Source organism: Mauremys mutica, chromosome 4, assembly GCF_020497125.1.
Source record: "Mauremys mutica isolate MM-2020 ecotype Southern chromosome 4, ASM2049712v1, whole genome shotgun sequence".
Classification (NCBI taxonomy): domain Eukaryota; kingdom Metazoa; phylum Chordata; order Testudines; family Geoemydidae; genus Mauremys; species Mauremys mutica.
The window spans coordinates 116,915,309-116,930,912 of NC_059075.1; the positions used below are offsets into that span (position 1 = coordinate 116,915,309).

The 15,604-nt window shown below is 45.4% G+C and overlaps 1 protein-coding gene across 1 annotated transcript in view; it reads left to right on the plus strand.

Moving 5' to 3' along the window:
- LOC123368732 (NACHT, LRR and PYD domains-containing protein 3-like) overlaps nt 1-15,604 on the plus strand; it is a 111,125-nt gene that overhangs the window by 46,038 nt on the left and 49,483 nt on the right. The window contains exon 7 of the mRNA XM_045013792.1: nt 6,614-6,703. Coding sequence (XP_044869727.1) covers nt 6,614-6,703 — 90 coding nt within the window. The remainder of the gene's footprint in view (nt 1-6,613; nt 6,704-15,604) is intronic.

Sequence of the window (15,604 nt, forward strand, 5' to 3'; positions counted from 1 at the left end):
TCAAAGGATCAAATACACATTTAAAGGTTCACCTCCCCACCAGTTTGAGTCATGCCCCTCGCAGGCATGCTCTCCCCTTACCCTCAGTGGCCCCTCCCTGTGGCTCCCAGCTGCTTCCTGCTGCCTCTCCCCCACAGCCACAGTTTGCAGCTCGCCAGATCCAGGGAGCTTCTGCACAGGAAGGGGGCCCAGCTGGCAAAATCCTGGCAGAAATCGGGGAGCAGGGGCACACATGACCCTGCGGGCCCCTCCCCAGGAGTCATTTCTGTAGGCCAGAAGGTACCAATAGCTCACCTACTCTTGATCTCATATATAATATAAGCTGTAGAATTTCACTCACTTACCCCTGTATTGAGTCCAATAGGTTGTATTTGGCTAAAATATTTCTTCCAGAAAGGCATCCAGTCTGGATTTGAAGCCATCAAGAAATGGAGAATCCACCACTTCCTTTGGTAGTTTGTTCCAATGGTTAATGCCCTCACTGTTTGTTTGTTTTTTTAAAGTGTGCCTTATGTCTCATTTGACTTTGGCCTTTACTTCAAGCCATTGGGTCTTGTTAGGCCTTTCTCCACTAGATTAAAGAGCCCGTTAGTACCTGCTGTTTCCTCCCCATGTAGGTACTTGGACGCTGTAATGAACTCATATCTTGATCTTACATTCACTAAGCTACAAAAAATTGAGCTTTTTCAGTTGCTCACTGGCATTTTTTCCAGCCCTCAAATCATTTTTGAGGCTCCTTTCCAGTGTTTCAACCACCTTTTAAAAATGTGGACATCAGAACTGGACACAGCATTCCAGTATCAGTCTCACCAATTTACATTTGTAAAATCACCACTGAGGAAGGTTGAAGAGGGGTTGATTGACATTTTTGATTCTTGTTGTCTCTGTCAGTTGCTCCATATTAAGTGGCAGGACAAGTTCAGCAATGAGGATATTCATAGCTGAACCCAGCAACCACTTCCATCAGCACTTGTTTGGTTTTGGCGACTTTCTTGGCATCGACACATTATTAGGATGGGAGATTCACGAATTACAAAAATATGTTTACCAAAGAATGCTGCTACATGGTCAGTGGTCATATGGGAGCAAAACAGTGGTCATATTGGTGGTGCAATAATAATGAGAATAATGTACATAGATTGGGATTTTATGATGATCTGGCTGGATTCTCAGGTAGCGATTCGGTGGTGCTTGATCTGCAAGGAGGCTATGTCCATTTGAGATATTCCATGATGATAATCCAGCACTATTTCTTATACAGATGCTGCCTTAAAATTAACTTGCCCTCATATGCTCTTTGGTGTAAGGATCTAATAAGCCACCATTTCTGCTTAGTTATGTGATGTCACTTCACAAAGTGTAACACCAATCACACATTGTTGAGTGATAATGATACTTAAAATTGTAAGCAAATATTCATCTTTTTGTTTTTTTACTTTAGTGGGTAAATTAAAGTCAACTCTCTTGGTTAGATACAATAGGAATGATTGTGTATATCTCCAGAACTAATTTAAAAAACAATTGGCCAACACAAAAGGATTCTTTCCAGTAAATTTAAAAAGGATGGATTTGATGAATGGACTATGAGGTGGACAGACAGCTGGCTAGATAGTCGGGATCAACGGATAGTGATAAATGATGATCTTGCAAGCAAGTTAAAAGGGGATTGGATGAATGTACTATAAAATGGATAGAAAGCTGACTAGATTGTTGGGCTCAATGGGTACTGATCAATGGCTCAATGTCTAGTTGGCAGCTGGTATCAAGCAGAGTGCCCAAGGGGTTGGTTCTGGGGCTGGTTTTGTTCAACATCATCATTAATGATCTGGATGATGGGATGCATTGCACCCTCAGCAAGTTCTCAGATGACACTAAGTTGGGACAAGAGGTAGATATGCTGGAAGGTAGGGATAGGGTCTAGAGTGACCTGGACAAATTGGAGGATTGGGGCAAAAGAAATCTGATGAAGTTCAACAAAGACAAGTGCAGAGTCCTGCATTTAGGAATCCCAGGTACTGGTACAGGCTGGGGACTGACCGACTAAGCGGTAGTTCCACAGAAAAGGACCTGAGGATTACAGTGGGCAAGAAGCTGGATATGAGTCAGCAGTGTGCCCTTGTTGTCAAGAAGGCTAATGGCATATTGGGCTGCATTAGTAGGAGCATTGCCAGCAGATAAAGGGAAGTGATTATTCCCTTCTCTTTGGCACTGGTGAGGCTGCATCTGGAGTATTGTGTCCAGTTTTGGGGTCCCCCACTACAGAAAGGATGTGGACAAATTGGAGAAAGTCCAGCGGAGGGCAACAAAAATGATTAGGGGCTGAGGCACATGACTTATGAGGAGAGGCTGAGGGAACTGGGCTTATTTAGTCTGCAGAAGAGAAGAGTTGGGGGGAGTGGGATTTGATAGCAGCCTTCAACTACCTGAAGGGGAGTTCCAAAGAGGATGAAGCTCTGCTGTTCTCAGTGGTGGCAGATGACAGAACAAGGAGTAATGGTCTCAAGTTGAAGTGGGGGAGGTCTAGGCTGGAGATTAGGAAAAACTATTTCACTAGGAGGGTGGTGAAGCACTGGAATGGGTTACCTAGGGAGGTGGTTGAATCTCCATCTTTAGTTGTTTTTAAGGCCTGGCTTGACAAAGCCCTGGCTGGGATGATTTAGTCTTTGGGATGATTTGGTCCTGTTTTGAGCAGGGGGTTGGACTAGATACCTCCTGAGGTCCCTTCCAACTCTGATCTTCTATGATTCTATGAAAAGCATAAAACCACTGGAGACATTCCCATTTGTGTGAGTTTTTAGAACTGCAAGTGAATGCCCAGAGAACCACAGGTTCAAAAAGCAGCAAAGAATCCTGTGGCACCTTATAGACTAACAGACGTTTTGCAGCATGAGCTTTCGTGGGTGAATACCCACTTCTTCAGATGCAAGTGGTGGAAATTTCCAGGGGCAGGTTTATATATGCAAGCAAGAAGCAAGCTAGAGATAACGAGGTCAGTTCAATCAGGGAGGATGAGGCCCTGTTCTAGCAGTTGAGTGAAAACCAAGAGAGGAGAAACTGGTTCTGTAGTTGGCAAGCCATTCACAGTCTTTGTTTAATCCTGAGCTGATGGTGTCAAATTTGCAGATGAACTGGAGCTCAGCAGTTTCTCTTTGAAGTCTGGTCCTGAAGTTTTTTTGCTGCAGGACAGCCACCTTAAGGTCTGCTATTGTGTGGCCAGGGAGGTTGAAGTGTTCTCCTACAGGTTTTTGTATATTGCCATTCCTAATATCTGATTTGTGTCCATTTATCCTTTTTCTTAGAGACTGTCCAGTTTGGCCGATGTACATAGCAGAGGGGCATTGCTGGCATATGATGGCATATATTACATTGGTGGACGTGCAGGTGAATGAACCGGTGATGGTGTGGCTGATCTGGTTAGGTCCTGTGATGGTGTCGCTGGTGTAGATATGTGGGCAGAGTTGGCATCGAGGTTTGTTGCATGGATTGGTTCCTGAGCTAGAGTTACTATGGTGCAGGGTGCAGTTACTGGTGAGAATATGCTTCAGGTTGGCAGGTTGTCTGTGGGCGAGGACTGGCCTGCCACCCAAGGCCTGTGAAAGTGTGGGATCATTCTCCAGGATGGGTTGTAGATCCCTGATGATGCGCTGGAGGGGTTTTAGCTGGGGACTGTATGTGATGGCCAGTGGAGTCCTGTTGGTTTCTTTCTTGGGTTTGTCTTGCAGTAGGAGGCTTCTGGGTACACGTCTGGCTCTGTTGATCTGTCTCCTTATTTCCTCGTGCGGGTACTGTAGTTTTGAGAATGCTTGGTGGAGATTTTGTAGGTGTTGGTCTCTGTCTGTGGGGTTAGAGCAGATGCGGTTGTACCTCAGTGCTTGGCTGTAGACAATGGATCTTGTGGTGTGCCCGGGATGGAAGCTGGTGGCATGAAGGTAGGCATAGCGGTCGGTAGGTTTTCGGTATAGGGTGGTGTTAATGTGACCATCAATTATTTGCACCGTAGTGTCTAGGAAGTGGACCTCCCGTGTAGATTGGTCCAGGCTGAGGTTGATGGTGGGGTGGAAGCTGTTGAAATCGTGGTGGAATTTTTCCAGAGTCTCCTTCCCATGGGTCCAGATGATGAAGATGTCATCAATGTAGCGTAGGTAGAGAAGGGGCGTGAGTGGACGGGAGCTGAGGAAGCGTTGTTCCAGGTCAGCCATAAAAATATTGGCATATTGTGGGGCCATGCGGGTGCCCATAGCGGTGCCACTGATCTGGAGATATATATTGTCATCAAATTTGAAATAGTTGTGTCTGAGGATAAAGGCACAGAGCTCAGCAACCAGTTGTGCTGTGGCATCATCAGGGATACTGTTCCTGACAGCTTGTATTCCATCAGCGTGTGGGATGTTGGTGTAGAGAGCCTCTACATCCATGGTGGCCAGGATGGTGTTTTCTGGAAGGTCACCAATGCATTGTAGTTTCCTCAGGAAATCAGTGGTGTCACGGAGATAGCTGGGAGTGCTGGTGGCATAGGGTCTGAGTAGAGAGTCCACATATCCAGACAGTCCTTCAGTGAGAGTTCCAATGCCCGAGATGATGGGGCGTCCAGGATTTCCAGGTTTGTGGATTTTGGGCAGTAGATAGAATAGCCCTGGTCGGGGCTCTAAGGGTATGGTGATTTGTTCCAGTGTTAGCGTAGGGAGTGTCCTGAGTAGATGGTTCAGTTTCTTAGTGTATTCCTCAGTGGGATCTGAGGGAAGTGGCCTGTAGAATTTGGTGTTAGAGAGTTGTCTGGCGGCCTCCTTTTGGTAGTCAGACCTGTTCATGATGACAACAGCACCTCCTTTATCAGCCTCCTTGATTATAATGTCAGGATGGTTTCTGAGGCTGTGGATGGCATTGCGTTCTGCACGACTTAGGTTATGAGGCAAGCGATGTTGTTTTTCCACAATTTCTGCCTGTGCACGTCGGCGGAAACATTCAATGTATAGGTCCAGGCTGGCATTTCGACCCTCAGGAGGAGTCCATGTGGAGTTCTTCTTTTTGTGCTGTTGGTGGGAGGGTAACTGTGTATCAGTGCACTGTTCATTGTTGTCCTGGAAGTATTCTTTGAGTCGGAGACGGCGAAAGTAGGCTTCCAGATCACCGCAGAACTGTATCATGTTGGTGGGGGTGGCAGGGCAGAAAGAGAGTCCCCGAGATAGGACAGACGTTTCTTCTGGGCTGAGTGTGTGGTTGGATAGATTGACGATATTGCTGGGTGGGTTAGGGGTACCACGGTTGTGGCCCCATGTGGCAGGTAGGAGTTTAGACAGCTTACAGTCCTTTTTCCTTTGTAGAGAGGTGAAGTGAGTGATGTAGATCTCCTGTCTTATTTTAGTGAAGTCCGTTTGTATGGAAGTTTGGTTATTAATGAGAGTCTCCAGGTTGGAGAGCTCTTTTTTGATGTTTTCCTGTTTGCTGTATAGGAGGCTGATCAGGTGGTTCCTCAGTTTCTTAGACAGAGTACGGCATAATCTCTCACTGTGGTCTGTGTAGTATGTAGATAGCAGTGGATTTTTTACCTTTAGTCCATTTGGTATGATGTCCATCCGTTTGCATTTGGAAAGGAAGATGATGTCTGTCTGTATTTGTGCAAGTTTCTTCATGAGGTTGATGGATTTCCACTCCATACGGCTAAATGCAGTGCCTTGCATGGTGTCAAGTATCAGAGGGGTAGCCGTGTTAGTCTGGATCTGTAAAAGCAGCAAAGAATCCTGTGGCACCTTATAGACTAACAGACGTTTTGCAGCATGAGCTTTCGTGGGTGAATACCCACTTCTTCAGATGCAAGTCCAGTTCATCTGCAAATTTGACACCATCAGCTCAGGATTAAACAAAGACTGTGAATGGCTTGCCAACTACAGAACCAGTTTCTCCTCTCTTGGTTTTCACTCAACTGCTAGAACAGGGCCTCATCCTCCCTGATTGAACTGACCTCGTTATCTCTAGCTTGCTTCTTGCTTGCATATATAAACCTGCCCCTGGAAATTTCCACCACTTGCATCTGAAGAAGTGGGTATTCACCCACGAAAGCTCATGCTGCAAAACGTCTGTTAGTCTATAAGGTGCCACAGGATTCTTTGCTGCTTTTACAGATCCAGACTAACACGGCTACCCCTCTGATACTTGACACCATGCGAGGTTCAAAAAGGAATATATTACACAGAACTTATTCTATTTGACTCTGTGTATCTAAAAAAAACAGGAGTACTTGTGGCACCTTAAAGACTAACAAATTTATTTTAGCATGAGCTTTCGTAAGCTAAAGCTCACTTCTTCGGATGCATAGAATGGAACACACAGACAGGAGATATTTATACATACAGAGAACATGAAAAGGTGGAAGTATGCATACCAACAGGCAGAGTCAAAAAAGTCTGAAACCTGTGTATCTAAAGTACATCTTAATGTATTTGATATATTTTTGGTTTGGAGGATATAGGCATGCATATATTTAATTAAAATGGCAGAATAACTCCTACATAGGGCATGATCACATAGATAAGAGCCTGTTTTTTAGTATTCTGGAAATAGAATTAAAACTTGTCTCCAGAGAACAACGGAGAAAATCTCTTTTCTCTCTTTTCAGGGAACAACATCAGGATGAGCTACATCATTCATCTATTTACCTGCTCTGTCAAGCATTGAAGGCTTCAAACTGTAATTTAAAGAAACTAAGGTAAGAAATTGTTCCTTCCTTTTTTAAAAATGCCCTTTTTACTGCTGTTATCCCAGAAATGCCACAACCAGGCAGCTCTTCGCCATGGCTGCTTAGGAATTTTTTAACTGTCCAGTCAATGGGGCAGATTCTCAGCTGGTGTAAACTGTCATAGCTCCATTGAAGTCAAGTTGTACCAGCTGAGTATTTGCTGGAATATCTGTGGGTTTGGCTTATATGGCAACCTAGTGGTTCAACAACATTAACCCCAATTGCCACAGCAACAGGTTAGCAGGAGAGACAGAGCTAAGCAGTGTGGCTGGGGGTGGTTTAAGGTGAGAAAAGACTCAGGAGATTGGCAAGAAATGTTCAGGTATTTTAATCTTAGGTATTTCTTAGGTGCCCATCACTGTGGTGTCTAAGCCCTGTACCAGTCTATTTGCTTATCATTCATGTATCCTCATTGGATCTCATTTCTCCCTGATCCAAAGGTGGGGTTTTGAGGGGGAGCAAGTGGTGGTTTCTCTCTCTCTCTCTCTCTCTCTCTCTGTATCATTGTGATGGTTCTCGGGGCACCCAGGACTGAGAGTCAACTTGTTACCCCCTGGCGGGGAGGGGAATAGCTCAGTGGTTTGAGCACTGGCCTGCTAAACCCAGGATTGTGAGTTCAATACATGAGAGGGCCATTTAGGGAACTGGGGTAAAAATCTGTCTGGGGATTGGTCCTGCTTTGAGCAGGGGGTTGGACTAGATGACCTTCTAAGGTCCCTTCCAACCCTAATCATCTATGAATCACTGAAGTCCACAAATCATGGTTTAAAAACTTCCAGTTACAGAGAATTCACCATTTACACTAATTTAAACCAACAAGTGACAATGCTCCATGCTGCAGAGGAAAGTGAAAACCCCCACAGTCTCAGCCAATCTGACCCAGGCTAAAATTCCTTCCAAACTCCAAATATGGCAATGAGTTAGACCCTGAGCATGTGGGCAAGACCTGCCTGGCAGATACATGGGAAGGAATTACCTGTGGTAATACAGAGCCTTCTCCATCTAGTGTCTCATGTCTGGCAGTTGGGGATTTTTGCTACTGGCAGTCATCGATGGGACACATACTATTGTAAGCAGCCCCAACATGCCATCCCCTCCAGACCAAACTGATCTCCTTCTTTGAGAAGATAACTGACTTTTTAAACAAAGGAAATGCAATAAGATCTAATCTACCTGGATTTCAATAAGGCATTAGATACAGTTCTACATAGGAAATTATTAGTTAAATTGGAAATGATGGGGATTAATATGAGAATTTAAATGTGGATAAGGAACTGGTTAAAGGGATGACCACAATGGGCCATACTGAAAGGTGAATTGTTAGGCTGGAAGGAGATTACTAGTGGAGATCATAGAAGACGGGGGTTGGAAGAGACCTCAGGAAGTCATCTAGTCCAATTCCCTGCTCAAAGCAGGACCAAATCATCCCAAGGACTAAATCGTCCCAGCCAGCACTTTGTCAAGTGTGACAGGGTCAGGCCAGATGGCTACAAGGGAGTGGCTACATTAGCTCGAGGTTAAGCAGGTCCCTTTTCCCTGGGTAAGATAACAGGGACTATTCCAGAACACTCAGGAACTTTCTAGAACTAATTAAGGCAGGCAGGCTAATTAGGACACCTGTAGCCAATTGAGAAGTTACTAGACTTATTTAAGGCTAATCAGGACACCTGGTATAAAAAGGCTCTCACTCCAGTTAGTGAGGTGTGCATAAGGAGCTGAGAGTGAGAGGATGTGCTGCTGGAGGACTGAGGCTTACAAGCATTAACAGACATCAGGAGGAAGGTCCTGTGGTGAGGATAAAGAAGGTGTTGGGAGGAGGCCAGGGATGTAGCCGAGGGAGTTGTAGCTGTCGCACAGCTGTTCCAGGAGGCACTCTAGGCAGCTGCAGTTCACAGGGCCCTGGGCTGGAATAGAGGGTAGGACCGGGTTCCCCCCAAACCTCCCAACTCCTGATCAGACACAGGAGGAACTGACCTGGACTGTGGGTTCTACCAGAGGGAAAGGTTTCTGGGCTGTTCCCCAACCCACATGGTGAATCTCTAAGGTGAACAAATCCACCAATAAGTGCAGGACCCACCAACATAGAGGAGGAACTTTATCCCACAAGCTAGGCCTTAAAAACCTCTAAGGATGGAGATTCCAACACCTCCCTAGGTAACCCATTCCAGTGCTTCACCACTCTCCTAGTGAAATAGTTTTTCCTAATCTCCAACCTAGACCTCCCCCACTTCAACTTGAGACCATTGCTCCTTGTTCTGTCATCTGCTGCCACTAAGAACAGCCGAGCTCCATCCTCTTTGGAACCTCCCTTCAGGTAGTGTTGAAGGCTGCTATCAAATCCCCCCCACCCCTTCTTTTCTGCAGACTAAATAAGCCCAGTTCTCTCAGCCTCTCCTCATAAGTCATATGCCCCTGCCCCTAATCATTTTTGTTGCCCTCCGCTGGACTCTCTCCAATTTGTCCACATCCTTTCTGAGGGGGCGGAGGGGAGAGGAGGGGGCAAAACTGGACACTCCAAATGTGGCCTCACCAGTCCTGAATAGAGGGGAATAATCACTTCCCTCAATCTGCTGGGAATGCTACTACTAATGCAGCCCAATATGCTGTTAGCCTTCTTGGTAATAAGGGCACACTGTTGATTCTTATCCAGCTTCTTGCTCATTATAATCCCCAGGTCCTTTTCTGCAGAACTGTCGCATAGCCAGTTGGACCCAGCCTGTACAAGTGCCTGGGATTCTTCCGTCCTAAATTCAGGACTCTGCACTGCTCTTTGTTAGACCTCATCAGATTTTTTTTGGCCTAATCCTCCTATTTGTCTAGGTCACTCTGGACCCTATCCCTACCCTCCAGCATATCTACCTCTCCCCACAATTTAGTATCATCTGCGAAAATGCTGATGGTGCAATCCATCCCATCATCCAGATCATTAATGATGATGTTGAACATAATCGGCCCCAGGACCGATCCCTGGGGCACTCTGTTTGATATTGGCTGCCAACTAGACGTCAAGCCATTGATCACTACCCGTTGATCCCAGCGATCTACCCAGCTTTCTATCCACCTTATAGTCTATTCATCCAAGCCATACTTTTCTAACTTGTTGGCAAGAATACTGTGGGAGACCATATTAAAAGTTTTGCATAGTCAAGATATATCATGTCCATCGCTTTCCCCATATCCACAGAGCCAGTTATTTCATCATAGAAGGTAATCCGATTGGTCAGGCATGTTTTGCCCATGGTGAATTCATATTGACTGTTCCTGATCACTTTCCTCTCCTCCAAGTGTTTGAAAATGGATTCCTTGAGGACCTGCTCCATGATTTTTCCAGGGACTGAGGTTAGGCTAACCAGACTGTCATTTCTGTGATTCTCCTTTTTCCCATTTTTTAAAGATGGGCACTATATATTTGCCTTTTTCCAAACATCTGGGACCTCCCCCAATCACTACAAGTTTTCACAGATAATGGCCAATGGCTCTGCAATCACATCAGTCAACTCCCTCAGCACCCTCGGATGCATTGCATATGGCCACATGGACTTGTGCATGTCCAGTTTTTCTAAATAGTCCTTAACCTGTTCTTTCACCACCGAGGACTGCTCACCTCCTCCCCATACTGTGTTGTCCAGTGCAGCAGACTGGGATCTGACCTTGTCTGTGTCCCTCAGGGATCAATCTTGGGACCAGTCTTACTTAACATTTTTATTACTGACCCTGGCACAAAAAGTGAGAGCGTGCTAATAAAATTTGCAGGTGATACAAAGTTGGGAGGTATTGCCGATATGGAGGAGGACCGGAATATCATACAAGAAGTCTGGATGACCTTGTAAACTGGAATAATAGAAACAGAATGAAATTTAATAGTGCAAAATGCAAGATCAGTCATTTAGGGACTAAGAACAATAATTTTTGCTATAAAATGGGGACTTATCAGTTGGAAGTAACAAAGCAGGAGAAAGACCTCGATGTATTGGTTGATCACAGGATGACTGTGAACTGTCAATGTGGTGTAACCGTGAAAAAGACTAATGCAGTCCTAGGGTGCATTAAGCGAGGTATTTCCAGTAGAGACAGGGACGTGTTAGTACCGTTATACAAGGCACTGGTGAGACCTCATATGGAATACTGTGTACAATTCTCATCTCCCATGTTAAAAAAGATGAATTCAAACTGGAACAGATGCAGAGAATGGGTACTTAGATGATTCTTGGAATGGAAAACCTACCTTATGAAAGGAGACTCAGGGAGCTTGGTTTCTGAGGCCTAACCAAAAGAAGTCTGAGGGGAGATATGATTGCTCTCTATGAATACATCAGAGGGATAAATGCCAGGGAGGAAAAGGAGTTATTTACGTTAAGTGCCAATGTTAACCCAGGAAGAAATAGATATAAACTGGCCATCAACAAGTTTATGCTTGAAATTAGGAGGTTTCCAACTATATGAGGAGTGAAGTTCTGGAATAGCCTTTGAAGGGGAGCAGGGGGAGCAAAAACGCTAATTGACTTCAAAACTGAGCTGGATAAGTGTATGTTGGGGGAGGTATGATGGGAGTGCCTACAGTGGCATGTGGTCCATTGGGGACTGCCTGTAGCCAAAATCCTCAACTGCTAGACATGAGACACTAGATGGGAAGTGGTCTGAGTTACTACAGCCTATATGGCAGAAAATTATTATGACTTTGCAAAAGTTCTCATTAATGTGACATAAAGGCCTAGAAAGGAGCTTCTTAAAGCAGCTGTACTTGCAAGGGCATCTATAAATAGTGAAATGAGGGCGCTGAAAGAGAGTTTGGCTCCAATTCTACCCATTTCAAAAACAAAGTTTGACAGACTCAAACAAGAAACAAAAAATGCCCAACCTGACAACAGCATGACAAAGTAATTCTAGAGGACTGATCGGGGAAAATCCCAGGTGCCTCTAACATAAGACAATAATGGTACTAAATATTTTGTAACATCACGGGCATTGGAAGGAATGAGGCCAGACCATGTTATATACAATCCAAAATGTGATGAGAGGCCTAACATAGCAGTGCTGTTTTCCTCTGGAGCTGGTGACGGGCTGCACCAGTACCATAAGAATGCTTTGTTTCAATTTCCCATTCCCTCAGTCTCTCTGATACCATGACCCCCTGCAGGCCAGCCACTGGAAGAGATACCATACAATATGAAATGCCAGAAACGCCATGCATAACCCACAACTGTAAGTGTCAGTATGGGGCTACTTTATGAATTTGCCTAGGGGCCAATACACTGCGCCATCCTCAGGCACCGCCCCCACCGCTCCTATTGGCCAGGGTTCCCATACGTGCGGAGCTCCCTGGCAGCCCCTACATATAGGAGCCAGAGTGAGATCATGCCGGCTGATTCCCAGGAGCTGCGCGTTGCGGAGGCTAGCAGGGAGCCTGCCAGCCCCACTGAGTGACGCCGCCAACCAGGCAGTCAATGGCCCAGTCAGCAGTGTTGACTGGAGCCGCCAGTATCCCTTTTTGACCGGGTGTACAGTCGAAAACCAGACACCTGGTCATTCTATCAATAGCAGACAGTGACCTAAATTTGTTTTAAACTGCGCGGCCACAAACTATAAATGGCTGTGCAGCAGCTCCAAAGGGCAACACAGCAAGGACCTGGAGAGGAGAGAGGTAGGAGGTGCCCGGGAACTGGGGAGGGGAGCAATTTGGGGTGTGCAGGGCTGCCATGAGCCTGGCCCCAGAGCTACGTGATCTCAGTGTAATGGCAAAACCAGCAGCAATGTTACTGAGTTGGCTCAGTTCCTGTGAGCATGTTCAGTGCAACCTAGATAGGAAATTCTGCCAGGGAGCTATTTGCATCACCTCCTTTGGAGCTCCATGCTACTGGCAGAGAGAGAAGGGCCCCTTCCCCCGGAGCTCCATGCTACCAGTGGGGAGAGAAGCATCCCTTCCCCTGGAGCTCTGTGCTGCTGGTGGGGAGAGGGCTGGGGGGAGAGCTCTAGCCCCAGCCCCAGGGCAGACTGCCTGACGGAGACTGGTTTGTTGTGGCAAGTTATTCATAATGAAAGCAAGGCTGCTGGCAGTGGATTTGTTTTTCATGTTTGAAACACAGCTAGAGAGTTTCATGAGCTGTGAAAACAGAGCTAAAAAACAAGATAACACTATGGGCCTCTGAACCAAAGTGACTGCTTCCCCTTAGCCCTCTTCATTAGCTTAATTTTAACTTCTTTGATATATTGCAATATTTCCCGCCTCTAGGAAATCTTAAGAGTATGAGATCCAGCTCCCAGTGTGCTTTATTGTTTCTAAATCAAAGAAGGGGAAGTTAAAAATGTGAGAAGAGATGGAGCAGAACAATTTGTCAGTGCAGCTTGCCGTCCTGGGAATATCTTTCCATCTGCCAGTGGATAAGAATAGCACATTCTGACATATTTATCTTACCAATTTGCCTGAGGTGTTAGGTGAGGCTGAGGCCACAGGATTGTTAGGGGAGGAGATGACGGAGCATATCAACTGACTAAATTTTAAAGCTTTATTAATAAAATAACAGTAGTGAGTGCGGGGTGCATCCCACATCACTCAAAGGAAGGAAAGAAGCATTAGTGCCCGTGCCCTAACCCACTCTTATACTTACACACATGCAACCCAGGGCTGGCCAAGCCCGGGTGTAACGTAAGAAGAGGGGGAAGGGTGGATGAGAGTTTTGTCCTGTGCACAGGCCTTCCAGAGTCCGCTGTTGATTTTTGCCTTGCTTCAGCTTTTGGGAGGGCTTTAAGCTCTAGGTTTTTTGGGGGGGCGTTTTGTCCAGGGACCTTTGTGCCCCCATGCTTTTTGTACCAGTCCAAACCGGCTTTCTGTGGCTTCCTCAGCTTTTCCAAAACTACACCAGCTTCAGGAATGCAAAACTTGTTTTCCCCCTTGCTGGCCTTCACTGTTTCACTAGCTTTTTTGCAGTCTCCTGCAGTTTTGTTCAGTTTACTGCTCTGTTCTCACGGCTGGACAGGGTTGGAATTTAAGCCCCCATCTTTCTTGGCAGGCAGCCGAGAGTTGGTTGTGTGCCGTGGCTTTGGGCTGGAGTCAGCGTCTTATCTTCCAACCTAGACGGAGCGTCAAGTTAACCCATTCTCTTCGGCCTTTTGCAACCTGCAAAGGAATCTTTCACTCCACACTCACACCTTCAACCCTTCCTGAAATCCTTGCCAGTGCATCTCAAAGCATTAGCAATATACAGTGCTGGTGCTTACCCAGGGGACCCCATGGGTAATTTTACTGTGACTGTGACAACATCCTACATTGCCTTTTACCCTAGTTCTGATTTTAAATACCACTAAGAAGCTTTATCAGTGGCCCTGAATTAATTTGCCAATAGCTTTATATTATTTTGCCTGTGGCCCTGTATTAATTTGTCAGTGTCAAAGATGATCCCTGTATCTGGCAGTAGTCAAGAATGTGGGGTTTTATTTTTCCCCCTCTGCACATGTCAAGAAGTTTCCAACCTTTCCTTTCAGATGCAGAGCTAGCCACAATTCTGGAGGTCTTTATCCCCTTGAGATTGAATTACTGCAGTGTGCTATGTTTGGGATCATAAAAGACAATTCAGAAACTTCAGCTAAGTTATACTGTAGATGCCTAGTTATAAAGTGGAACATTGACACATTTGTGCTGTATTGTCTGCACTGGCTTCCTACTGGTGTTATGCAAAATGTAGAGGTCCCCTATTCATAGAATCATAGAATCTCATGGTTGGAAGGGACCTCAGGAGGTCATCTAGTCCAACCCCCTGCTCAAAGCAGGACCAAACCCAACTAAATCATCCCAGCCAGGGCTTTGTCAAGCCTGACCTTAAAAACTCACCAGCCAGCACCCAGGAAATAATTCTCTATAGTAACTCAGATCCCAACCCATCTAACATCCCATCACAGACCACTGGGCATACTTACCTGCTGATAATCAAAGATCAATTGCCAAATTAATTGCCAAAATTAGGCTATCCCATCATACCATCCCCTCCATAAATTTATCAAGCTTAGTCTTAAAGCCAGATATGTCTTTTGCCCCCACTACTCCCCTGGGAAGGCTGTTCCAGAACTTCACTCCTCTAATGGTTAGAAACCTTCGTCTAATTTCAAGTCTAAACTTCCTAGTGTCCAGTTTATATCCATTTGTTCCTGTGTCCACATTGGTACTAAGCTTAAATAATTCCTCTCCCTCCCTAATATTAATCCCTCTGATATATTTATAAAGAGCAATCATATCCCCCCTCAACCTTCTTTTGGTTAGGCTAAACAAGCCAAGCTCTTTCAGTCTCCTTTCATAAGACAGGTTTTCCATTCCTCGGATCATCCTAGTAGCCCGTCTCTGAACCTGTTCCAGTTTGAATTCATCCTTCTTAAACATGGGAGACGAGAACTGCACACAGTATTCCAGATGAGGTCTCACCAGTGCTTTATATAACGGTACTAACACCTCCTTATCTTTGCTGGAAATACCTCGCCTGATGCATCCTAAAACCGCATTAGCTTTTTTTATGGCCATATCACATTGGCAGCTCATAGTTATCCTGTGATCAACCAATACTCCGAGGTCCTTCTCCTCCTCTGTTACTTCCAACTGATGCGTTCCCAATTTATAACTAAAATTCTTGTTATTAATCCCTAAATGCATGACCTTGCACTTTTCACTATTAAATTTCATTCTATTACTATTACTCCAGTTTACAAGGACATCCAGATCTTCCTGTATGATATCCCGGTCCTTCTCTATGTTAGCAATACCTCCCAGCTTTGTGTCATCCGCAAACTTTATTAGCACATTCCCACTTTTTGTGCCAAGGTCAGTAATAAAAAGGTTAAATAAAATTGGCCCCAAAACCGATCCCTGAGGAACTCCACTAGTAACCT